This window comes from Bos indicus, chromosome 6 (assembly GCF_029378745.1).
Source record: "Bos indicus isolate NIAB-ARS_2022 breed Sahiwal x Tharparkar chromosome 6, NIAB-ARS_B.indTharparkar_mat_pri_1.0, whole genome shotgun sequence".
Classification (NCBI taxonomy): Eukaryota; Metazoa; Chordata; class Mammalia; order Artiodactyla; family Bovidae; genus Bos; species Bos indicus.
Window position 1 is genome coordinate 87966326 of NC_091765.1, and position 27514 is coordinate 87993839.

Sequence of the window (27514 nt, forward strand, 5' to 3'; positions counted from 1 at the left end):
TTGGTCAGCAAGGTGATGTCTCTACTTTTTGATACACTATCTAGGTTTGTCAAGAATACAATCATTGAAGTGAAAAATACACTAGAAGAAATCAACAGGAGATGGCAGAGAAGGGCAAGCTAACTACAGCTCCACTGCCTGTGTGTGTTTTAATGAAGTTCTATTACAAAATAACTCTGCTTATTTGTTTAAAAACTGCCTACAGCTGTTTTGTACTGTACAACAGAGTTGAATAGTTTATTACAGAGAACTTTTGACCCACAAAGCCAAAAACACTTACAATCTGTTTTTTTTTTTTTTTTTTTTACAGGAAACATTTGTTGACCTCTGTATATAGTTCCTATAAGAATTCCATGTCCCACATGGTTCTTCCTTCCTGGCTGAACCCTTACTGATACAGCACCTGTATCAGTGGACATAGAAAGAAGAAGGCTAATAATTGATTTAGTAATTCTTAGTTGGCTTCCCAGTAACCACCTCTGAAAAAATTTAGAGAAGCCAAGAGTACAGTGAACACTTGGAGAGGGTATTTTGTTGCAGAAAATTGAAGGACTATAGCATTTTCCCTTGCCTATGGTTTCCCCAGCCACCTACAACATTCACACACTTCATAAGCAGGAGACAGATATATTCCTACCATATCCAGCCTAGTCACAGAGTGGGATGGAAATAAGAGGGAATTTAAGAAAACCACCATGAGTTTGAGACTTAAGACTCATAACTGACTCAGAGGGCAATAGACTGTCTGGCACTACCTATGGCAGCAAATAGATGGTTGCTTTTAGAAAGTAACTGTACTCCCAGTCAACGTCTATAGCATGGCTCTCAGGTAAACACGGAATTATTACTGTTCTTTACTCCCAGCTTTATATCTTTTGTCGTTGGTATCGCAGACTTCTTTGTTGTTGAGTCACTAAGTGATGTCGCACTCTTTTGCAACTCCATGGACTGTGGTCCACCAGGCTTCTCTGTACTGTCATCCATCCCTCTGTATGGGATTTCCCAGGCAAGAATACTGAAATGAGTTGCCACTTCCTTCTCCAGGAGATCTTCCCCAACCAGGGACTGAACCCCCAACTTCTGTATTGGCAAGCAGATTTTTATGACTGAGCCCATCTGAAACTTCTAGAAAACCAAATAATCTTCAACTATGAAGGAGGAGGAAAGACAGTCTATTGGGAGAAAGAATCAATAACTTGGATTTTTTTATATATATATTTTGCATTTCAACATTTAGTTATGAAGTTGTTTGGTTTTTTATTCCCTGCATTTTTTTTCTTCCCTTTCCCATACATGTTCTAGGTTGTTGTTTTTTTTTTTTTGTTGTTGTTCAACTAAATATACATCATGCTGAGATTATCACAGAATAAAACATGTTTTAATTTTAGACTTGTTTCTGCCTAATTGCCCGGGCAAATGATGTTCTATTATATTTTTTCACTTTTTATTGACATAATTACTGATTAACAAGAGCAACTGAATTATGTCAGGTTCAATGAATTAGATCTGTGAGACAATTTAGATGTAAAGAGTTGTTAATTGCTATCTAATTAAAAACAAAAGCCTTTGAACCCTCCTACAATGATTATACTCCCACCCCTCTCAGCAATGCCTTAGTAGAGAAAACTAAAATTTTGAAATGAAGCGAATGTCAAGTGACATTTTTGTAATTCTTGGGACTACCAATTAAGACATGCATGCATATAGCCATAGCAAGCCAAAATCTAAGAAAGGAAAGAATGGGCTGAAAGTGTGGGTTTCCTAATTTTATAAACCGAAAGAGGACAGGAGCTGTGTATGACTCGCATGATACACACTAACAAGAGGCTCAATAATGACTCCTGGTCAACAACGTGCCCCACAGGGTCCTTATGGACATTCTTTATGTGAATTAATGCATCAGGAATTACTGAGTACCAAGTACACAGTAAGGGCTTCCCAGGTGGCTCAGTGGTAAAGAATCTGCCTGCCAATGTAGGGGCTGCAGGTTCAATCCTGGGTTAGGAATATCCCCTGGGGAAAGAAATGGCGACCCACTTCAGTACTCTTGCCTGGAAAATCCCATGGACAGAGAAGCCTGGCAGGCTATGGTCCATGGGGTTGCAAAGAATCAGACATGACTGAGCAACTGATGAGCACTGAGTACAAGTTCATAATAAGTACAAAATAAATGTCTTTTCCTTGGTATCGCCTATTATGTTCTTGGTGATAAAATGTCAACCATCGCTCTCTACTGAAGGCAGAAAGTATTTTAAAAAATAGTCCATGAACTAGCTTAGACAAGATACAAATATTTAGATACTTTTTGTTTTGCAATGTGTTTCAGCTCTTTAAAGCCCTCAAAGTCTTCTACTAGTTCTGATGGTCTGGTGCATGGATTTCATTAACAGCTCTATTTCTGTCAGTCTAACTGTAGGCAGGCTACATTACTTAAAGCTATTCTTGCTATCTGTAGTGTTCTACTGAGGCCTCTTAGCATGTGAGTTGATAAATTTACCACTGAAAAATAGATCTTAATTAGGTAAAAGCATTCTAGAAATTCAGATATAGAAAAATAAGCTACATATATCTACATGTTTTTTTTCTGATTTTTCCCTGATTATAAGAAAATAACCTCATGTCCATTTACTTGAACATTTTAAACTCTATAACAAAGAAAAAGTTTAAATTGATGGTTGGATTAGTTCTATTTAGTATTCAAAATACAATCACATTACTTAAATAGTATGCAATTCTTCAAAAATAGATCCTCTGAAAGATGTTTGACAGAAAACCACAAAATTCTGTAAAGCAATTATCCTTCAAAAAAACAGAGTGGCAAAAACAACAAAATAAAGAAAGATTTTTTAGAAGAATATTAACAGCTTATTGATAATGCAGAATAGATAGCAAAACTATTGTTGGTAGAGACCAAGTTGAATATAAATAGTGTAAGATGACACAGGGTTTAAAAAAGTTATATTTGTTATGAGAACACAAAAGTGTATATTTTAAATGACTAAACTGTTGATGAAATTTGAAATGCATATTTAATGATAAGAAAGTTAGTAAGTATTTTTACAAGTCTGTAATTTCCTTATAAATATTCTTAGAAATACTGGGATAAAAAAGGAAACAAGTTTAAAACTATATAATGTTAATAGACTGTTAGACACCATCAGAAACACCTGTTGCAGTCGAGTGGCTATTTCAGGCTAATATTTCAGTGGTGTCCATCAGTATTTTGATGTGTGGGTGTGCTCTGAAGGTACACGACAGCTTGTAGTTTAATTTTTAACACTAACCTCTGAGCTTTGAAATATATGAGTTGTGATCCACACATCAGCTTGTTAGAAATATGTTTAAGACCCACTATAGAGTCTGTGAATTGCTTTGATAAATGCCTTGCTGTTTGCTGCTGTGGCTAATACATTGGAAAGAAAAATTAAAATAACATTCAAAAATTTTCCATGGCCCTTTGTGTTTCTTCTGGAAAGATAGCTAATATGCTTTCTACTGCTTTCAACTTACAGAGATTGTTGCAGAAGTAGACAGACTTGGCTAAAAATATAACTGAGGAAAAGTTAAACCAAAACTTGAAATTTTGCTCTTTTTTTTTTTTAATTGCTAGGATTTAAGCATTAGTAAATTCTCTTATTTAGGTAATTTTTATTCAGTTATGACAAGTGAAAAGCCCTCTAAAGGATCTAGAAGAATCAGAAAAATACATCAACTTTCTGAATAACAAATTAACATGAGTGTGAGGTCCATAGGCTGAAGATAAAAGGGCATTTGTTTGCTTTCTGGAATCAGGTGGCTAGGATTGGATGAGAGAAAATGAAGGGAATGAATAGGGAGGGTTAGAGCAGTTCCCATAAATTGAGGTTAAAAGAAATTTCCCCCAAAAAAACTCTGATTATGGTAGGTATGGCTGGGGGGACTGTAAGAAAAATGCGACGTAACATTCAGTTTAAGGTTGTTTTCATCTCTAGCTCTATTGCAATTCCCCAACATCATCCCAGATCAAATACCTAACATAAGTGTACTTTGAAAACTTAGCGTGGAGAGGCCAAGAAGTCTAAAGAACAGAGAATTTAGTGAGAGCCAGAATCAGGAACAAGAAGGAAGCAGATGTCCCATTTCATCATTTTTCCCACATGCTTGCACACGTAAATGAGTGTTAGTTTTCTTAACACACACTTAATGTCTGGATTTGTTCCTTCAGATTTAGGCTGTTTGTGCTAAAGTTCTAATTTCATATTTGATATTGTCAAACTTTATAATAAACAGGTATATGGTTTAGCCAGCAAAATCAAATTTATTCAGGGATAGCAGAGGAATGGGCTTCCTCGGTGGTGATAGCAGTAAAGATCCTGCCTGCCAGTGCGGGAGACCCAGGAGACACGAGTTCCATACCTTGGGATTCCCCTGGAAGAGGGCATGGCAACCTACTCCAGTATTCTTTCCTAGAGAATCCCATGGACAGAGGAGCCTGGCAGGCTACAGTCCATAGTGTTTCAAAGAGTCAGACACAACTGAAGGGACTTTACACACACACACACACACACACACGTGCACAGAGCAGAGGAATCACAATTTGAGACAAACTCTGGTTCACCATAAGCAAGTCTGGAACACAAAAAGGGAAAGCATTCTTTTGCAGAGGAAAGGAGGAAATTGGACTGTTTTGAATGAAAGTTTACTGGAGAAGAGCAAGCCTTTGTGGGGTGTGACAGCTTCTCATTGGCTGAGTTGCAGCAGTTTTTTCATAGGCTGGGTTGTTTACAAGGAGAAAATCTTGCTTCTTCCTGCTGGGATCTGTAAAATAAGATTCTTCCTGCTGGGGTATGTAAAATAAGCTTCCATAGGTGGTACAAGTGGTGTATATGTGGTACATGCTCCAGCGCTCTAGGAGGCTTTCTGACTCCATTTTGAATGGGGCTTTCCTTTATCCATTTCATATAAATTTGATATTTAAATTAATATTTGATAATTCTACTGCAGTTCAGATACTGTATTTTCAACATTCAATATTATGTGCTTCAAAAATTAATAGTTTTTCATTATCCATAAAATATCTATATTTTATTAATACAAATGGGGAAACTGCTTACTTCAGACTAAAATGAATCAATAACTCAAGAACTGAATCCATAACTTAAGAACTGATAATAGACTGTATAGACTTTGCATTTAGACTTGAATTCAAATTTCACCTTTGTTGTTTAATCTCTGTACAATGATGAATAAGAATATTTTGAACTTTCAGTCTTCTCATTTATAAAATAGGGATAATCATACATGAATTTCAGAGTTGCTGGGATTATTAAGTGAAATAATAAATGTAAAGCAACTAACATGTGACTCAATAAATTTTTAACTGTTAGTAGAATATTCTGGTCTCTATAATAGGAATAATAACAATGATAATAATAATGTTATAATAACAATAATAATAGTATTATTATAATTTTTACCAATTTGTTTGAGTCATCTTTAAGTTCAGATAGGACAGGAAGTTTTGCTTGTTTTTTTCTTTGTGTATCATTAGCAGGAGATTGAATTTGGGGAAGGAGGTTTCCTGTTAATATAATTTCTTGAATTTGCATGCAGAGTGTAATAAAATGCCATCTGAACAAAAAGGTAGTTATGCTATAATTGAACACATAAGGAGCAGCGAATTGAAAGTGATGAAGATTTCAGAAATTTCTTAAGTGTTTGTTAGATAACTACTGCCAAGAAGATGGTTTACTTTCAGGCTGTTATCATTTTCAACCAGCTAGAGAGAACTCAGGGTCTTTTCATAGCTTCATATTGAGATAAATGATTCTATTTTCTTGTCAATGACAGTTTCCAGTTGCTAAAATATAATTACTTGAAAACAGTTTTCAAGAGCTAATTTTCTATAGAGGAAGAAGAAATATCTGTGCTATTTCCACTCATTTACACATTAAGTAATGAAGTTCCATTAAGAAAAATAAAACAAATAGTTGGTCATAAAAATCTGTCTTTGTCCTGTACATTACTTCATTTTAACAAATTTATTGGGATAATTCATATACCATTAAATTCACTGACTTCTGTACATTAATTCTTTTTTTGAAGCCATTAATTTATTCATTCACTATTGTTTACCTACTAGTAATTCTTAATAAAGATATGCTTAGTTCCATGCAATCTAAGATTCCAAAAACAAGGTCAAAATAAGTATATTTGTATTGAATACCAAATTTGTAAAAAGAACTAAAGGAAATAGAGTAGGTCCTCAAAAGAGACAGATATTTACAATATATTTTCTCCCTTGAGGCAATAACATTAAAATTAGAGGAACTGGACATAGGTACATAAGAAAGATTAAATTTAAACATGTTATATATATATATATATATATATATATATATATATATATATATATATGTAATGCCCCTCTTGAGAACTGCACATATATTATCCAACTGATATGCTCATGAGTAAGGTTGTTAGTCAGGAGTTTCACAAAGCTACAAGGTATGTACCATACTTTTCAGAAATATTATACTTTAACAGGAGAAATTAATAAAACCAATACAATATTGTAAAGTTAAAAAATAAAATTAAAAAAAAGGAAAAAAAAGAAAATATTATTTATTCTGAAAAATTCAGATATATATGAGGTGAAAATTTATAAGTCATTCTAAGTTCAGCTACTTCCCCAAATTTCATGGGTATAGGTCCATTCTCCTTAACCACGAGTCCCTTAGTGGAATAACCTGAGTACTGAGAATTGAAGATAAGGCTCATGAGATCCATTGGGTATAGTTTGTGAAAGAAATTAAATGACAGATTAGTGAGTTTGGAGTTCAACTGGTAGGAATGAGAAGCCTTTGAAGAATGCTAAAGAGTGGGAAACCCCAAAATACACTATTTTAGGAAATTACTACCTATACTGCGATAATTACAACTTAATATACAGGATGAGAAAGAATTTACAGGATGGATGAATGAAGAGAAATTATAGGCTGAGACCAACTTAGAAAATGTAAACACAAAGGATTTGTTAAGAGAATTGCCTTGTTTTGAGAGTCAATTCTATAATGTGATTCATAAGAACTGTCTAGGGTTCCTTCTTGATTATTCTTGAAGATTAAAAAGATTATTTCATTGGTTCCCTCAATTACTAATCTAAAATCTAAGAATAGTTTATAGTGAAAGAGAAAACCTATGAAGTTTTGACTTTAAGGGAATACAAAGAGACAGTAAGATATAGTGCCATGTCATTTCTAAACTGTACTAATGAAACAGAGCAGAACCCTATGGTCCTTCTCCACCATGTCCTCAGCCTGTCTTTAGTCTATAGAAAAACTTTAGCCAAAGAGTAAGTTTAATCAAAGAAGCGAGAAAATGTAGAAGCAAAGAATAATAGGACAAAACTATAATAACTGAGTCAGTAAGAAAAATGAAAGACCTTTATTTCCTTTTCAAGGGCTATAGAAACTATTCTGAGCCTTTATCTGTGAGCTGTCTTATAGATACTGAAACCCTCACCAGGTGGAAGAAGTTAATTCCAAGAATTGGCCCCAAGGAAATAGGAACAAACCAACTCGGGAAGTGAAGATTAACTTTGGCTCAAATGGTAAAGAATCTGCCTTCCATGCAGGAGACCAGGGTTCGATTCCTGGGTTGGGAAGTTCCTCTGGAGAAGGGAATGGCAATCCACTCCAGTATTCTTGCTTGGAGAATTCCATGGACAGAGAAGCCTGGTAGGCTACAGTCCGTGGGGTTGCAAAGAGTCAGACACGACTGAGCAACTAACACACACACACACACAAAGGAATCAAGATGGTGCAGGTCAGACCACCCCATAACCAATTTCAAGATGACTGTCAGAACTCACTGTGCTCTTTCTCCATGTAGATCCCTCCCTCTGGCTATAAAAGCTCTTGACCTCTGATTGTCAGAGTTGTGGGGAATTGGCCTTTGGACAGGCATCTGCCCTCTCCCCTTACACCACCCTGGTTGTTGGCATCCAAAGCTCAGATGGTAAAGCATCTGCCTGCAATGTGGGAGACCCAGGTTTGATCTCTGGGTTGGGAATATCTCCTGGAGAAGGAAATGGTAACCCACTCCAGTATTCTTGCCTGGAGAATCCCACGGACAGAGGAGCCTGGTAGGCTACAGTCCATGGAGTCACAAAGAGTCGGACACAACTGAGCAACTTCACTTCCTTTCCACTAATCTTGTCTCTTTATTGGCTTTTGAGGAGTGAGCAGCCAGACCCCACTTTCAGTTACAGTCTTAGAAAATAATTACAAATTAGTAATCTGTGTTGATTTGTCTTCATCAGAAAGAAATACACTTTCCAAATAAATCTTATCAGAAGTTATTAAAAATACATCTTATTTACCATAAGAAATTGAAATAGATGCAATCGCAAGCTACTCTAAATAGCAACCTTTCTTAGAAAAATAGCAGTGATCTCAAAGGTGATAATGTTTTGGAGGACTGGCCTTGTTGGTAGAAATATTTAATGATCAGTTTAATTGTGGCTCCCTGGGGATAAAGAGGTCTTAGAATCGTAGAAACTATGACAGAGTAACTAGCCAAGTCTCATTTCTGCCCAGATGGATCTGTGCTTCAGCCACCTAAGCCTTCAGCTGTATTTAATTCTCTCCATTTCTGTAGATGGTAAAACATTCCTACACAGGAAGTAAAGAAGTGACCATAAGAGCAAAACTCTTGGTATTCCCCATCAGTCCTAGGCTCCTCTTGAAGATAAGTCTGTTATTTTTGACCACAAAAGTAAGGGTCAGCTTCCAAGCTCTGTCAAATCCAAAGAACACCCCAGTGGCAACCCTAGAAAGAAAATCGAGACTTTTCCTGGTCCTTTCCATCTCCCTAACCTCTCCACCTACAACTCTGGCAAGGATGGAAACTGAGATTAATGAGATGAAAGTGGAGATATGTTAGAGCAAGTCAGCAAAGAGACAAGACAAGAGGCATCCTTAGTGGAGATTTAGTTTATTATACTTGTATGGCTATGTTAATAACTATGCTGCTTTTTATCATCAGAAAATGATTAGAAAATATTAAGACTTCTTCCAAATTTTACCCAGGGACAATGGGGAAATTAGCCTTAAATAATAAAATTAAAGGGTCAGTAGTATACAGATATAACTGTTTTTACATTGCATCTCACAAATCATGCTTGTTCAGTGTAGCTGTTACATTCAAATAAAATTGTCTCCCTCCCATGTGCTTTGGAGAATCCAGTATCCACATGTCTTCCCTACCACAGTGTCTCCAGGAATTCTCTGGATAAATATGAAGAATTCTGTTCCAATCTTTTCCTTTAGAGCTGCTCTTTTTTCTCTGCCCTACACTAGCCCAAATATTAGAACATTTCCCTTGATAATTGAAAAATACCTCTCACAATGGCAGTTATATCTAACAGATTTGCTGACAATTTGGGAATCTGGGCATGGAGTAGTATAAGAGTGAGTTTAAAATCAAATATTAGGCATGATAGATCTTATGACTTCCCTGGTGGCTCAGACGGTAAAGAATCTGCTTGCAATTTGTGAGAGCTGGGTTCCACCCCTGGGTTGGGAAGATCCTCTGGAGAAGGGAATGGCAACCCACTCCAGTATTCTTGCCTGGAGAATTCCACAGAGGAGCCTGGCAGGCTGCAATCCATGGGATCGCAAAGAGTTGGACATGACTGAGCAACTAACACTTTCACTTTCATAATAGAGTCTAGAACTTTCTCAGCCATATCCATCTCATTGAACTTGATTCTGGCCAGTTTCCAACTTTCAAGTTGTCCACTCCCTCAGCTGTGTTGCTGACCCTCCACTCTTAGGATACCCTTTCTCTCTTTCCCAACTTTTCCAGTTATTAGCTGTGGAGCCTGCGTCAGGTCACGAAACATTTTTCTCTCTTACTTTCTTTATATATTAAATTGAGATACAGTTAGTATCTACTTCATACTGTGATTAAATGACATACATAAAGCAATTACCACAGTTTCCAGCACAGAGGTGATATTAAAATACTCAAAGGTAATAAAGTTCTTAAGGTAATTTAAAAATGTAAGTATAATAAAGTATTTAACTATATCTTTGGTTATTCTACTCAAACTCATTATGCCCTAGAGGGTAAGGCTGTATGACGTTAGTCACTTTCTTATATGAAGAGAACCCTTCTAAGTATTTTTCTAAGTGAAACATTTCTCACTCCAGTAGAAGCCATAACTTCCTTGAAAATAATATTACAATTATTCACAGGACATTAATGGAAAATATAAAGTAAAAACACCAGTAGGAGATAGACTGAAATATTAGTCTGTGCATTTCTGGATATAAAGATAGGAAAAGTTATTCAATTCTCTGTGCATATTGTATTTTATAGCTAAAACCTGAATCACTTTCTTTGAAATCTTACTCAATTTCATGACTTACTAATAATTTCAAGGCAATTAAGAGGCTTAATCGAAGAAGGTCTGGAATACTGAAGGTGACTCCTTAGGAACCCTCTTCTGGGATTAGATGCTCACTCTCTAGCCCAGAGTAATAGGTGAGGTCTCTAAGTTAGGTTTTGTAGTATCACCTATCCAGCAGAGCGAGTATTCAATCCATGATATATCTTCATTTTATATCTCAGCTTACATAACATTTTCTAAGGAGTCATACCTCCTCAATCCATAGACTCTAGGTTTATTTATTCTAAGCAAGTCTTAGGAATATCCTATTAAAACCTTTAAATAGATAAGGCCATAATCTTAGATAATAACATTACTTTACCTGGAGATCTAGTTATTATGTTCACATAATAGTCTGAATAGTCTGAATCATCAGCCTTCTTTTCTTCTCTGAAGGCTTTCTCATGATGTTTGGGGGAAAAGTGGGCTACCAACCAGCTGCTTCAACACCTCCAATCAGTTCACTCTCTAACCGCAGTTAAAATTTCTTTGCTACAAGTTTCTGAAATTTTTATTATATCACCACACCCTTTAATATTTTAAACAAAGAATAGTGTCTCTCATACCTTGACGGTCACCAATATTTGAAATACCCGACAAGGAGTAGAAATAAGCCATGTTCACAGTGAACATAACTCTTTCAACATCTTTTGATATGCTTTTTCCATCTCAATTACTGATATCGTCAATTGTGCATAGCTATTTGAAACTTCTTCCCTGGTGGTTCAGCTGGTAAAGAGCATGCCTGCCAATGTAGGAGACATAAGAGGCACAGGTTCAATCCCTGGGTTTGAAAGATCCCCTGGAGGAGGAAATGGCAACCCAGTCCAGTATTCCTGGCTGCAGAATTCCATGGACAGAGGAGCCTGGCGGGTTATGGTCCATGGAGTCACAAAGAGTTGGACATGAGTGAAGCTACTTAGCACACATGCAACCTTCTTTATTCAGAGGAAAGAAGTCTAAGGGTTTTCTCCCAACACCAGCTATTAATCAGCACCAGGTATGAGAATGGTGTTAGTAAAGTTCCTCTTACACTCTCTGAGGCGTCCAAACTTTTTTTTGATCCAAGGGAGCGCTGGAATCTCTCTTCAACCGGAACTTCTACAGAGGCTCTCTCTTCTGTGGATGTCTTCCCTTTTCAGCATCCTGCAGGTTTTCCCAGCTGTGGCAGAAGACAGCTGGAACCAGTTCATGGGCTCGTACTGGTTCCAAAGCCCATGTGAAGTTTGTCTGCCTATTAAGCAATGCCCAGGTGGGAGAGACTCCTCCTGAGTCCTTTGGCATTCGGCGCTGGACCCCACAACTCCCACAGTGGCACTTTCGTTCATAAATGAATACCAAATTTTAGTTGTTAAATGGGGGTGGAAAAAGGAAGGACATTTTGTACTTACATGATACTACTGCCCTCTGGTGATATATTTGAAATTGTTTTGAAAATTAAAATATTAGGTCATATCATTCTGTCTCTTGTAGTTTTTCACCCCCAGTTTAAGCATGTGCCTTTTCAGCACTTCTGTTACTGCTGTTTTCTGTCTCAACTAAATGATTTTACCAATTTAAGTTGTCATAACTGCTTGCATTCAATTTAGTCAGTTCATAATTATTAAATTAGTTGCTTAATAACTACAATACCTTTTAATAAAAATAATTAGACCTTCAGTTCAGTTCAGTTCAGTCACTCAGTCATTTCCGACTCTTTGTGACCCCATGAATCGCAGCACACCAGGCCTCCCTGTCCATCACCAACTCCCGGAGTTCACTCAGACTCACGTCCATCAAATCAGTAATGCCATCCAGCCATCTCATCCTCTCTCGTCCCCTTCTCCTCCTGCCCCCAATCTCTCCCAGCATTAGAGTCTTTTCCAATGAGTCACCACTTCACATGAAGTGGCCAAAGTACTGGAGTTTCAGCTTTAGCATCATTCCTTCCAAAGAAATCCCAGGGCTGATCTCCTTCAGAATGGACTGGTTGGATCTCCTTGCAATCCAAGGGACACTCAAGAGTCTTCTCCAACACCACAGTTCAGAAGCATCAATTCTTTGGCACTCAGCTTTCTTCACAGTCCAAATCTCACATCCATACATGACCACTGGAAAAACTATAGCCTTGACTAGATGGACTTTTGTTGGACAAGTAATGTCTCTGCTTTTGAATATGCTATCTGGGTTGGTCATAACTTTCCTTCCAAGGAGTAAGCATCTTTTAATTTCATGGCTGAAGTCACCATCTGCAGTGATTTTGGAGCCCAGAAAAATAAAGTCTGATACTGTTTCCACTGTTTCCCCATCTATTTCCCATGAAGTGGTGGGACCGGATGCCATGACCTTTGTTTTCTGAATGTTGAGCTTTAAGCCAACTTTTTTACCACTTTCACTTTCATCAAGAAGCTTTTTAGTTCCTCTTCACTTTCTGCCATAAGGGTGGTGTCATCTGCATATCTAAGGTTATTGATATTTCTCCTGGCAATCTTGATTCCAGCTTGTGCCTCTTCCAGTCCAGCATTTCTCATGATGTACTCTGCATAGAAGTTAAATAAACAGGGTGACAATATACAGCCTTGACATACTCCTTTTCCTATTTGGAACCAGTCTGTTGTTCCATGTCCAGTTCTAACTGTTGCTTCCTGACCTGCATACAAATTTCTCAAGAGGTAGGTCAGGTGGTCTGGTATTCCCATCTCTTTCAGAATTTTCCACAGTTTATTGTGATCCACACAGTCAAAGGCTTTGGCATAGTCAATAAAGCAGAAATAGATGTTTTTCTGGAACTCTCTTGCCTTTTCAATGATCCAGTGGATGTTGGCAATTTGGCCTCTGGTTCCTCTGCCTTTTCTAAAACCAGCTTGAACATCAGGAAGTTCACGGTTCACATATTGCTGAAGCCTGGCTTGGAGAATTTTGAGCATTACTTTACTAGCGTATGAGATGAGTACAATTGTGCAGTAGTTTGAGCATTCTTTGGCATTGCCTTTCTTTGGGACTGGAATGAAAACTGACCATTTCCAGTCCTGTGGCCACTGCTGAGTTTTCCAAATTTGCTGGTATATTGAGTGTAGCACTTTCACAGCATCATCTTTCAGGATTTGAAATAGCTCAACTGGAATTCCATCACCTCCACTAGCTTTGTTTGTAGTGATGGTTTCTAAGGCCCACTTGACTTCACATTCCTGGATATCTGGCTCTAGGTGAGTGATCACACCATTGTGATTATCTGGGTCATGAAGATCTTTTTTGTACAGTTCTTCTGTGTATTCTTGCCACCTCTTCTTAATATCTTCTGCTTCTGTTAGGTCCATACCATTTCTGTCCTTTATCGAGCCCATCTTTGCATGAAATGTTCCCTTGGTATCTCTGATTTTCTTGAAGAGATCTCTAGTCTTTCCCGTTCTGTTGTTTTCCTCTATTTCTTTGCATTGATCGCTGAAGAAGGCTTTCTTATCTCTTCTTTCTATTCTTTGGAACTCTGCATTCAGATGCTTATATCTTTCCTTTTCTCCTTTGCTTTTCACTTCTCTTCTTTTCACAGCTATTTGTAAGGCATCCCCAGACAGCCATTTTGCTTTTCTGCATTTCTTTTCCATGGGGATAGTCTTGATCCCTGTCTCTTGTGCAATGTCATGAACCTCATTCCATAGTTCCTCAGGCACTCTATCTATCAGATCTAGGCCCTTAAATCTATTTCTCACTTTTACTGTATAATCATAAGGGATTTGATTTAGGTCATACCTGAATGGTCTAGTGGTTTTCCCTACTTTCTTCAATTTAAGTCTGAATTTGGCAATAAGGAGTTCATCATCTGAGCCACAGTCAGCTCCCAGTCTTGTTTTTGTTGACTGTATGGAGCTTCTCCGTCTTTGGCTGCAAAGAATATAATCAATCTGATTTTGGTGTTGACCATCTGATGATGTCCACGTGTAGAGTCTTCTCCTGTGTTGTTGGAAGAGGGTGTTTGTTATGACCAGTGCATTTTCTTGGCAAAACTCTATTAGACTTTGCCCTGCTTCATTCAGTATTCAAAGGCCAAATTTGCCTGTTACTCCAGGTGTTTCTTGACTTCCTACTTTTGCATTCCAGTCCCCTATAATGAAAAGGACATCCTTTTGAGTGTAGTTCTAAAAGGTCTTGTAGGTCTTCACAGAACCGTTCAGCTTCAGTTTCTTCAGCGTTACTAGTTGGGGCATAGACTTGGATGACTGTGATATTGAATGGTTTGCCTTGGAAATCAACAGAGATCATTCTGTCATTTTTGAGATTGCATCCAAGTACTGCATTTCGAACTCTCTTGTTGACCATGATGGCTACTCCATTTCTTCTGAGGGACTTCATTAGACCTTAGATAATCCAAAATAGATAGAAGTAAATACCATCACCTTCCTGTCCTTAAGTCCTTGTACAAATACACATAAATAAAAAGGAAAACATGAAGAATACAGTGAAATTAATAATAACAAGCATAATAATAGAGGCAATAGGGGAAAGTCCAAAGAGAGAAGGATAACAAAAATGGAGAGGGCTTGCCATGGTCAGCTTTGGTGTGTCTCACAGTCTAAGTAAACAATGCTTGCTGACATTTGCCAACTTGGTCTATTTAATGAGTCTTTGATATAAGAATAAAGAATATGGACTCTTCTTTCAGATGGATAATTCTTTCTATAGTATGTGTAAACACTGTATTATAGTATATTTAAACCTAATAAATTAGAGTCTCTATGGATTCTTTCCTAATTGAAATTTGGGGGATACAACTATTTTGGGTAAAGTAACACCATTTATAGCCAGAAAGGCAGGAGACTTACAGGAGACGTGGGTTTGATCCCTGTGTCAGGAAGATCCCCTGGCATAGGAAATGGCAAAGCATCCAAGTATTCTTGCCTAGAGAGAACCATGGACAGAGGAGCCTGGCATGCTACAATCCATGGGGCCACAAAAGAGTCAAACGTGAGTGAGCAACTAAACAACAACATATAACTTATTACTATTGTGAACTTATAAGAGGAACTTAAGCTATGTCAAGTGGTTTATTCTATACAAATGAATTCAGATAATAATATGGAAGCATTTTTCCCAGACTATAAAAAAATCTGGAAATAAGAAAAAAGTTGAGAAATATAAATAAGCAAAAAAAAAAAAAATGATATTATCCAACCATTCCATCTTCCAGAGTAATCTATCTACTGGCAGTGTTTTGGCAAGTACAATTCCAAGAAGGAAAAAATTTTAAATCATTTCTTCTCCTGACTTCTCTTCCTGAAGACCTAGATACTCTTCCTATAGATGAATCTGAATAAATACAATTTTTAAAATTAATTAGCCTCCAATTAAAATAAATAAATTTATATTTTTAAAAAATGAGTAAATTGTCATAACAGGATTGTAAATGGAACTCATGAAGTTTATCCTATTATTCCTATTTTTTCTCTCCAGAATTGAAGATGAATGAATGAAAAAGAAAGCTCACAACCAAGTATTGTATTCATCAGGTATTTTCCCATGTAGAAATAGAGAATATAAGACTAATTTTTGGTAAAATGGCTTATGTTTACAATTTATCTGTTTAGCATGTATGTTCTAACTTGTAACATTTAGACTTTCTGTTATTAAAAAGACATTACACATTTTCAGTGAAGCATTTTGAAACTACTGAATCATCAGTATGTGTAAATTTGCCTTCCTCAAACTGATGTACTCAAGTTTCTTACTCCTTATATTATTTCATCTAGAAACAAATATGGTTCACAGAGTATACTTTAAATAATTTTAGTTTTAAAGGTGTTCAACCAGGGGTACATTTTATTTAAAGCTTTTTAATCAACGGTATGGAACTTTTAAGTGCCCAGTAAGAAAGATGCCTGATACATGAATAGCAAAGAGCAGTTGCCCCTGATGTATTACATTGAGATAAATCAGGATCTGACTTTTCTCCACTTCACTATAGTAATTCTATGAGTGATGATGTTGTTCCCAAAGTCACATTATTATAGGTTAATCTAATGGTCAAAGCTCTGACCTCATGTACAAAAATTCTATAATTGAATGTTAGGAGAAAATAACACTTAAAATGATGGACTCTTTAACTCTTTGCATTGCATTTTGCGTGCTATTTTGCAGTTAGCAAACCAATAATAGGATTAGTGAAATCCATATTGGCACCCAAAACAAAATATGATTTTAGTTTATAAAAAATCTACTGGGTGACTTTCCTGGTTGAGAATATGCCTTGCAATGCTGGGGACGTGGGTTTGATCCCTGGTTGGTTGGGAACTAAGATCCCACAAGCTTTAGAACAACTAAATCCACACATCACAACTAGAGAGTCCATGAGCAGCAACTAAATATCCTTCACGCCACAACTAAGACCCGAGCTATCCAAATTAAAAGAAAAAAAATCGATTGGAATAAGAGGAAAAGAGACTCTTCTGTCTTGAAAGACTGACATGGAGGGTAATATAATACACTGGAAGATTCTGTATTAATCCTCCTAACCCTCTAATCTCAACAGATACATCATGGATGCATATCTGCTTCGGACACATGTGGTTGCTTTCAGCCTGGTTATAAGAAAAAAGAATGTGTAAATATAAAGCATTATATCTTACGATATATTCTACCCATATGTTTGCCAGCTCTAATTGAATCCACAGAAAAATGTTTTTTATTAGCAACTCTTACCTTCCTACATTTTTCTCATGTCTTTCTCATTTGTATTTAAAGTGCTTCCTTGCCTTAGGTACAAATATCTTTAAATATTTGTGTGAAAGCTTTTCTTTTGGAAACTTTAAAATGATTTTTGTCAAGCTGGTAGGTTTTCTCAGTGCGTCTCTGGACCCCAAAGACTTTCTCAGCTTGAATTTGTATAGCAGCCTACCGTTGGTTCTACTCAAATTCCTTTCTTTTTCTCTTCTCCAAGCCCTCACCCGATCCCATGCTCACTTTGCTTTTCACTTCCAGTTTTTATCTAACTTTAGGAATATGAAGTACAGAAAAGCAAAGACGAATTTTAAAAATTTGAGGAAAGGGAAGAAATTAAATGGCAAAATAATGGGAACTGTTAGAGAAAAATGATCCTCACTGTTATTTTTTATTAGTAAAAAACTTGTTTACCCTTCCCTGTACCTAAAATACAAAAACTATCCAAAGTCAAGTATCAGAAGTAAGTAACACATATATTAATCTTATATAGCGCTGACAAAAATAGACATGCTCCCCTAATATGATGTAAATGTGTACTTGGTAAAAGACTAAAAAATGCTAAATGATAATGAGGTCATTAAATGGTTCAGTCTCTGCAAACTAGGGTCTGATTATCTACCTGTAAAGACATTTGGATTTACCCTCAACAATTCAACTACTAAAAACACAAATATGGGAGCTCCATAGTACATGTCCACTATCAAGTTGATTTTCATTTAAGGACACATATAACATTCTATCCAATTTACAAGGCATGCAGAAAAGAGTTAACAAGTAGGCCCGAGTGTGCTATCTTTAGAAGGGCCCAGTTTGCAAGCTGGATTAGAGTCTGGGAATTTAAATAAATTCTAAACAGCTCCCTATCTTGATACAAGCTTTCCTTAAATGGCAGAGTGGCTCACAGTGCCTAGTTTGTTTTTACAATCACAAAGTTCATGCTGCACATTGAATTTCCATCTGGGAGCCTAGAATTTAGACACATACTAAAAAGAAGTTGCCCATCTGATCTCTCTCTAAAAACCTTGGAATGGAGTAACAAGCCTTCCTCCTAGACAACATTTAACACTTGTTGTCAAACTTGTCACTGAAGGAATTAAGCATGTCCTGTGAGACTCCACTGGGCTAGGACTCTTGGAACCCTGTGCCTGGTTTCCTGCAGATTTTACTCCATGTGTAAAGCTGATTTTGCTTGGGATCACTTTGCTATACTAAAACTAGCTGTGAATACACTATATGCTGGTCTTCCCAGGTGGCTCAGTGGTAAAGAATCCACCTGCAATGCAGGAAATGCAGGTTCGATCCCTGGGTTTGGAAGATCCCCTGGTATAGGAAATGGCAGCCTCACTCCAGTATTCTTGCCTGGAAAATCCCATGGACAGAGGGAGCCTGGCAGGCTACAGTCTATAGAGTCGCAAAAAGTCAGACACCACTGAGTGACTTAGCACACACACACAGTATGCTGAGTCCTGTGAGTCTTTCTAATAAACCACCAAACTTGGGAGTGTTACCAGGGACCTCTGACACCCATTGATTTTTGTCTTTCTTAAGATATATAGATTTTAAATAAATATTTATTGCATAAATACTATGTGAATTGAATTATGCTATGTGAAACCAAGATAAGTAACCCAGGCCTATTTTAAGAAATTCAGTTTTGTGGCTATGTCTACATACAGAACTATATAAAAAGAATATCCAATTAACTGAGTCAAAGCAGAATAAGGAAAATACAGTAAGCTCTTTTCAATGCAACTTTTGAGATGTATACATTTCATCTCATTCAAATATCAGGAAAGCTCAAGGCATGTTAGTTAGAACAAGTAGATTTTGACAGGTTATGATATTTGAAGGCAAGAGAAAGAGGAGTTTTGCAGGATTTCCCTTGAAATTTTGCAAGGGGATAGAAAGTATGGTAAATAAATGAATAATATAGAATATATCAAGGAAAATGACATAATAATAATTTTTACTTGTAGCACAAAGTGGAATTTTCAAATGCTCTTGATTAGAATCCTAATAATTTGAATGTCTGATTTATAACTCATTTATATTACTGGAGTGTGTAACCATTCCCTTTCTGCAGGGGATCTTCCTGACCCAGAGATCAAACCTGGGTTTCCAGCATTGCAGGCAGATTCTTTACCATCTGAACCACCACAGAAGCCCTTTTAAGCAAAACTTATGGGTCACTGTGTGTGTGTGTGTGTGTGTGTGTGTGTGTGTGTGTGTGTATTTGCTCAGTTGTGTCTGATTCCTTGCAACCCCATGGACTGCCGCCCACCAGTCTAGAATACTAGAGTGGGTTGCTGTTTCCTTCTCCAGAAGATCTTCTTGACCCAAGGATCAAACCCACATCTCCTGCATCTTCTGTATTGGTAGGTGGATTCTTTACCACTGAGCCATCAGAGAAGCCCAGGGGTCCTTAGAGAAAATCCATCAAAATTCCATGGAATTTTAAAAGCATCTTTCTAAAGCTCTCTTAAGCTTATATTCTCTTGATTTTTAATCATGTTTTTCTTTTCTGCCTCTTTGTTCAGGTCCATCATGAGTGAGGAATGGGATTCAAACTCTACAGAAAACTGGCATTACATTTGGAATAATGCCACAACACATGATCTGTACTCAGATATCAATATTACCTATGTGAACTACTATCTTCACCAGCCTCAAGTGGCAGCGATTTTCATTATTTCCTACTTTTTGATCTTCTTCCTATGCATGGTGGGAAATACAGTGGTTTGCTTCATTGTAATGAGGAACAAACATATGCACACAGTCACTAATCTCTTCATCTTGAACCTGGCCATAAGTGATCTACTAGTTGGTATATTCTGTATGCCTATCACACTGCTGGACAATATTATAGCAGGTATGTTGATCCAGTCCAGTATTCTTGCCTGGAAAATCCCATGGATGGAGGAGCCTGGTGGGCTACAGTCTATGGGGTCACAAACAGCTGGAAATGACTGAGTGACTTCACTTATGTTGATTTGTGTACAGCTCAAAGATAATATAAAAAAAAATTTGTCCCATATCCCTGCAGCTATGGTACGGTCATCCATTCATTTCAAATATTTATGGAGTTCCAAGAACTTCTCCAAGTAGCTGTCCTCATGAGGCCTACATTATAAAGGAGGATAAAAAAAACAACAAACAAAAAGCTATATAAACAGTCAGAGAATAAAAAAAATTATGGGGAAAAGTAAAGCAAGTGACAGAGATGAGATGTGGAGGCTGATTTTTATAGAGTTCACTGACAGTCATCTGTGAATGATGACACTTCTTACTGAAGACTTTGAATTTCTTTGACAGCTCTGAGCACATATAGTATGGTAGGAATGTTATTGAGACTATTATGGATCATAAAGCTCAAAGAACTGCTAAGTGTGGTTTCCATTAATACCATGTCTTTGATATAATGTAAATAGATATTTAAACCCTCTTGGGGTTAGCTGGGCTTCCCTGGTGGTTGGGAGATTTCCAACAGTTTTTGATGGAAGGCAAGCAGCAGGACCAATGATATGTCACAAAGTGGTAGTTTCATTCATGGAGTAGTAATTTACATGTGCAGCATAAACAATGGTTCGGGTGCTACCCTAGAGGACTTCCGGGTCCGTATTACCACTTCCTAACACAACTTTATGTCCCTCCCTTGTGGCTCAGCTAGTAAAGAATCCACCTGTAATCAATCCCTGGGTTGGGAAGATTCCCCTGGAGGATGACATGGCAACCCACTCTAGTTTTCTTGTCTGGAAAATCCCCATGGACAGAAGAGCCTGGCAGGCTGCAGTCCATGGGGTCACAAACAGTTGGACACAACTGAGCGACCAAGCACAAAACATCACATTATACACCCCAGAAGTATAGGAATGGTGTATCTATGGCTCCTGGTAGAGTTTTGGTACATAGTACCTGATTAATAAATATTTGTTGTATAAACTAATGAATAGCACTCAAGATACTCATATTCCAAATCTGTATAAGAAAATATAAAAAGTATTTAGATCAAACAAGCCATATCATGGGGCTACTGTGGTGGCTCAGGAGTAAAGAATTTGCCTGCAATGCAGGAGATGCAGAGATGTGGGTTCAATCCCTGGGTCGGAAAGATTCCCTGAAGGAGAAAATGGCAACCCACTCCAGTAATCTTGCCCAGAAAGTAAACTGATGTTGAATGCCACAAAAGGGAAAGAACTGTGGTGTCGTTTGTTGTTACTGCTGTTTAGTCAGACACGACTGAGTGACTAAACAATAATAACAAAAGTCATATCACAGTTCTTTTCCATTATGGCATTCAACATAGGTTTACTGAAAAATGGAGATTTCTCTTAAGAATTTATTTCTGTTTCTTTCCTTTCTCTGAAGTGGGAGTCAGGGAACGTTTGAGTGGCTATTCTATCATAATATACTACATAAATTCTGTGTTTCCATGATGCTTGTCATTTAAAAGCAATATTTATTAATGATGTACATTTAAAAAAAATGATGTACATTTTTAAGATGTGCTAGACAAAAAGAGTTGATAAAAATTGTTGTCTCAATAAACTTAAGAAATGATCTCAATATGTCTCCCATAAATATCTATAATTAAATTACTAGTTAAGTTTTTTCATATACAGTATCCTTCCCTACCCCTGATTCCTATTCCCAGAAGGCAGCCACATTCAGCATTTTTGCATTTATTTTTGGTAATTACTATAATATTTCTGAATAACATGTTTTTATTCTAGTATATTATCCAACTGCAGAAGATGCAATTTAGTTCTCATTATCCTCTTCTACCCCAAGAGATAGTTTCCCTCACCAAACTCCACTGAACTGACAGCACTAGGGCAAAAGAATGTAAATCCATAGAAACTGTCTGAATGTGAAATTGGAAAAACAACATGACTGGTTGAAATTTGGTATAAATACCAACAGACACATTTATACAGAGCCACAAATATACATTCATTTTTCACCTCCCTCATTCTCTCAATATGAGAACATCATTCTTTTTTGTTTAATCAATATTTAGGGTATGCATTACTATTATTATATGTACCTTACCCCTGCTGAACCATGTAGAGTACTATGATAGCAACCTTTTCTCTTATAAAATGTTTTTGTTTTCCTGGATTTAATAAGGGCATAATCTTTTGATTTGTTTAATGTTTTGAGTATAGCTATCAATAATGTTTTCTCAGATTTTCTTCCAGGAGAGTTAAGTTTCTTGCCAATACCTTCAAACATATAAAGTACATATATGTGTTTTTAACACATCAAAAAGATGTAAATGAGGTGAATAATAAAGCTTCCAAGCTTGTTGTGGGGATTAGATATGTTAATAGATGCAAAATATTTATTAGAGCATATAGAATGTTGAAACTACTGTATAAGCTTTGACATTATTAATATACTGAAAAACAAAGCTCTGAATATATTAATGAAAATAATGGGAAACGTTGATTGTTCCCTGGATCTTTTAGGAAACAGTTACATGCATCTAATTTCATGTCTTTCTCTTCAAAATTTCAGTGAAATTAAAATATACATGTATGATCTCTCTGAAGACTAACTGTTCCATTTCCCTTTCAGGATGGCCTTTTGGAAGTACAATGTGCAAGATCAGTGGCTTGGTTCAGGGAATATCCGTTGCGGCTTCTGTCTTTACTTTAGTTGCAATAGCAGTGGATAGGTAGGTCAACCCCAAACTCTGAATCCAGAAAATTGAGCATGTCTGCAACTATTCTACCTAACCAGTGAAAAATGTGTCATCTACTACATTTGGGCATATCTGTTTAAAATTGTATTCATAATATATCCTTTTATATATATATATATGTAGTATATAATATATATACATATGCATAGTATATATGTGTGTGTATATATATTTGTGCATTATATATACATAAATTGTATACACAGTATGTATCCCTTTATATATATATATATATATAGAGAGAGAGAGAGAGGGAGATAGGGTGTATGCATGTGCATGCTCAGTTACTCAGTCATTTCTGATTCTTTGTGACCACATGGACTGTGGCCTGCCAAGTTCCTCTGTCCATGGAATTTTCTAGGCAAGAATACTGGAGTGGGTTGCCATTTCCTACTCCAGGGGATCTTCCTGAGCCAGGGATCAAACCCATGCCTCCTGCATTTGCAGGAGCATTCTTTACCACTGCACCACCTGAGAAACCACACACACACACACACACACACACACACACACACACACACTAAGAGTTCAGTAATAAAATAAAACTAGTAAAGTTTTCATATTTTAAAATTAAATAATTAGAGATGATTCATGTCCTAGTTTGGCCTGCTATAACAAGGTATAATACGTTATTTGATGAATGAATAAATGAAAAAATAATACTTGAAGTTTCCATAATTGTTTTACAAAAGGAGCAAAAATACCTAGAACAGCACCTATGAAGTTATCCGTAATTTAAGGGTGAGTAAATGGGAGAATTCACTGATTAGAAGACTAGATGAACACTTGGAGGTTAAGACAGAAGACCTATCACTTCATGGAAAATAGATGGGAACAAAGTAGAAACAGTGGCAGATTTTATTTTCTTGGATTCCAAAATCACTGTGGATGGTGACCACAGCCACGAAATGAAATGATGCTTGCTTCTTGGAAGTTACAAGGGAAGCCTCGTGACAAACCTATACAGTGTATTACAAAGCAGAGACATCACTTTGTGGACAAAACTCATATAGTCCAACCTATGGTTTTTCCAGTAGTCCTCTAGGGATGTGAGAGTTGGACCATGAAGAAGGCTGAGAGCCAAAGAATTGATGCTTTAGAACTGTGCTGCTGGAGAAGACTCTTGAGAGTTCCTTGGACTGCAAAGAGATCAAACCAGTCAATCCTAAAGGAAATCAACCGTGAATATTCATTGGAAGGACTGATGCTGAAGCTGAAACTACAATTGATGTGAAGAACCAACTCATTGGAAAACACTCTGATGCTGGGAAAGATTGAGGGCAGGAGGAGAAGTGGGTGACAGAGAATTAGATGGTTGGAGAGCTTCACCGACTCAATGGAGATGAAATTGAACAAACTCTGGGAGATAGTGGAGGACAGAGAAGCCTAGCGTGGTGCAGTCCATGGGGTTGCAAAGAGCTGAACACAACTTAGCAACTGAGCAACAACAAAAACAAGACTTTACATATGCTTTGAAGGAGTTGTAAAGAAAGACAACAGAGTAGTAAAAGCTCAAGCTAACTAGTCGTTATATAAAGATATTAGATAAATTAGTTTGGGTTGCTTCTAAGCCATTTAAAAACTCTGTTTTCTTACCTGCAGATCTGGAAAACAGTAAGTTTCATAACATTTCAGTTTTATAGAGTCATCAAAAAAATCCTAGAAAATTCAATAGATGATAATACTTTGAAAAATGTGTTATGCAGTTGCATAGTTGTATGGTTATCTTATACTGCAGAAGGAAATGGCAACCCAGTCCAGTATTCTTGCCTGGAAAATTCCATGGAAAGAGGAGCCTGGCAGGCTACAGTTCATGAGGTCACAAAGAGTCAGACATGACTGAATGACTGAGCACATGGTTATCTTATAATGAACATAATGAACATCAATAATAACATTAAGAATCACAATGACAAAAATTAACAGCAGTAAAATGAACCAGTGTTACTCTTCATATTGATGTTGAATTTTCATGCTCCTTAGAAGATATGGAACACCAGGAGGGTGTATAAACAGAACTCATAATTGGCAACTGTCTCAGAGTCTTACAGCTCTGAAAAAAACCACCAAGACACTTGGTGGCTCAAAACAGCAATGTTCAGTACTTCCCACAACTCTGTAGATTGGCTGGGTGTGGTTCTCCTACTCTATGTCTTATAGCTGAAATTGCTCATGCTTCCACTTATACCATGCTTGCTAATGTTCAACTAACTGGCCAAAGCAAATTGCATGTCCAAGCACACAGATCATATGTGAGGGGACCACAGAAGGGCATGAAGGAAAGTATAAGAATATGGGCTCTGGAGCCAAACCACATGTGCAACAATCATGTGTGATTATGGGCAAGAATTTTTACCCTTTCTAAGACTTTTCCCCATAAAAGGCTTAAAGATACAATCCATGCAAACCAATGAAAAGGACCTTAGAACAGAATATTAAATGTTCAATATGGGCTGCTTAACACTAACATTTTTATTATATCTTTAAAATTTTTATTGGAGTAGAGTTGATTTACAATGTTGTGTTAATTTCTGCTATACAGAAAAGTGAATCAGTTGTAAATACATATGCATACATCCTTGCTTTTTTTCTAAAGGTTTATTGTATTTATTTATTTAATTTACTTTTTGGCTGTGCTGGGTCTTCGTTGCTGTGCATAGGCTTTTCTCTAACTGCCGCGAGTGGGGCTACTCTCCGTTGTGATGCACAGGCTTCTTGTTGCAGCAGCTTCTCTTGTTACGGAGCGCAGGATCTAGGTGCACAGGTTTCAGTAGCTGCAGCACATGGGCTTTGTAATTGTGGTTCACAGGCTCTAGAGCGCTGGCTCCAGTAGTTGTGATGCATCAACTCAGCCATTCTGCAGCATGTGAGATCCTCCTGGACCAGGGATCAAACCAGCATCCCTTGCACTGCAAGATGGATTCCTAATCGCTGGACCACCAGGGAAGCCTGAGTACTTTTGCTATTAATAGTGTCTGATATACTCCACTTATTCGTATTTTGAGTTGAAATTAATCTCATATAATAATTACAGAAAATGCGTCTCTCCTAATTCTAACTTTCTACGTTTTAGGGAGAACGTGGATGAAGACTGCAGTTACTGAAATTTAATTAATGACTCAGCCAGAAGTTATGAGCAGTCCTTCACTGATATTTGCCTTTCGTTACAGGTTCCGGTGTGTCATCTACCCTTTTAAACCAAAGCTCACTATCAAGACGGCGTTTGTCATCATTATGATTATCTGGGTCCTGGCCATTGCCATCATGTCCCCATCTGCAGTAATGTTACATGTACAGGAAGAAAAAAGTTACCGAGTGAGATTCAACTCCCAGGATAAAACCAGCCCAGTCTACTGGTGCCGGGAAGACTGGCCAAGTCAGGAAATGAGGAGGATTTATACCACAGTGCTGTTTGCCAATATCTACCTGGCTCCCCTGTCCCTCATTGTCATCATGTATGGAAGGATTGGAATTTCACTGTTCAAGAGGAAAGTGCCCCACACAGGCAAACAGAACCGGGAGCAGTGGCATGTGGTATCCAAGAAGAAGCAGAAGATCATTAAGATGCTCCTGACCGTGGCTCTGCTTTTCATTCTCTCCTGGTTGCCCCTGTGGACCCTGATGATGCTCTCAGATTATGTTGACCTGTCTGCAAATGAACTGCAGGTCATCAATATCTACATCTACCCTTTTGCACACTGGCTGGCCTTCTGCAACAGCAGCGTCAACCCCATCATTTATGGTTTCTTCAATGAAAATTTTCGTCGTGGTTTCCAAGATGCTTTTCACCTCCAGCTCTGCCAAAAAAGAGCAAAGTCCAAGGAAGTCTACACTCTGAGGGCTAAAAACACTGTGGTCATCAACACATCTCATCTGTCAGCACAGGAATCAACAGTTAAAAACCCACACGAGGAAACTGTGCTTTGTAGGATAAGTGCTGAAAAGCCCTTACAGGAATTAATGATGGAAGAATTAGGAGAAATTACCAGTAGCAATGAGATGTAAAAAGAGCTGGTGTGATGATTTTAACTCTGCTGTGTGATATATATTGAAATATTGTTGGTGTCTATGGCTTCGTTCTTTAGTTCTTTCTATGAATGTTAGAAACCCTCTCTGAAAAAAAGTCAACAAAATGAACCTCCTGTTTGTAATCAACCTTATTGTATTTAAAATATATACAGAAACATACACAAATTGGCATGATAAATCTATTTTCTAGGACTAGTTTTCAAAGCCTCATCTTTTCCAACTTTGCTGTGTATATATATGCAACACACATACACACACATTTTCATCAAATGGTGATAAATGGGCAGTTCTTTGCATGAGAGCATGTTTTGCAAACTCTCCTTTTGCTTTTGAATTGGAAATTTCAGACTACAGAACTATTTATCTGTGTGTGCTTTTAAAATGTACTCAGCTTTCTTAGAATAAGAACTGCAGTAGCAAATAAAGGGACACTGTATTTCTTTGTATTTAAAGGCTGACTTTTTTCCTTTTAAAAAGTACAAAGTTGGTAACAATTGCTCCAAATGAGTTATTGTTGAGTTTTAATACTTCCATAAATGAATTTAAGCCCTAGCTGAACCCACGTTTCTTGTAGAGATGATTCAGGATCCCAAGTTGACCTCCTTTCTAATAGAATCCCTGACATAAAAAAGTCAATCTTGTAATAAAGCAGCAGT

At 37.2% G+C, this 27514-nt stretch overlaps 1 protein-coding gene across 1 annotated transcript; it reads left to right on the forward strand.

Moving 5' to 3' along the window:
- Positions 1-19602: 19602 nt before the first annotated feature.
- On the forward strand, positions 19603-27050 carry NPFFR2 (neuropeptide FF receptor 2). Its single transcript, XM_019962156.2, has 3 exons — positions 19603-19994; positions 22703-22802; positions 26000-27050. The coding sequence occupies exons 1-3, from the start codon at positions 19634-19636 to the stop codon at positions 26832-26834; spliced, it is 1296 nt and encodes a 431-aa protein (XP_019817715.2). The 5' UTR covers positions 19603-19633; the 3' UTR covers positions 26835-27050.
- The last annotated feature ends 464 nt before the right edge of the window (positions 27051-27514 follow it).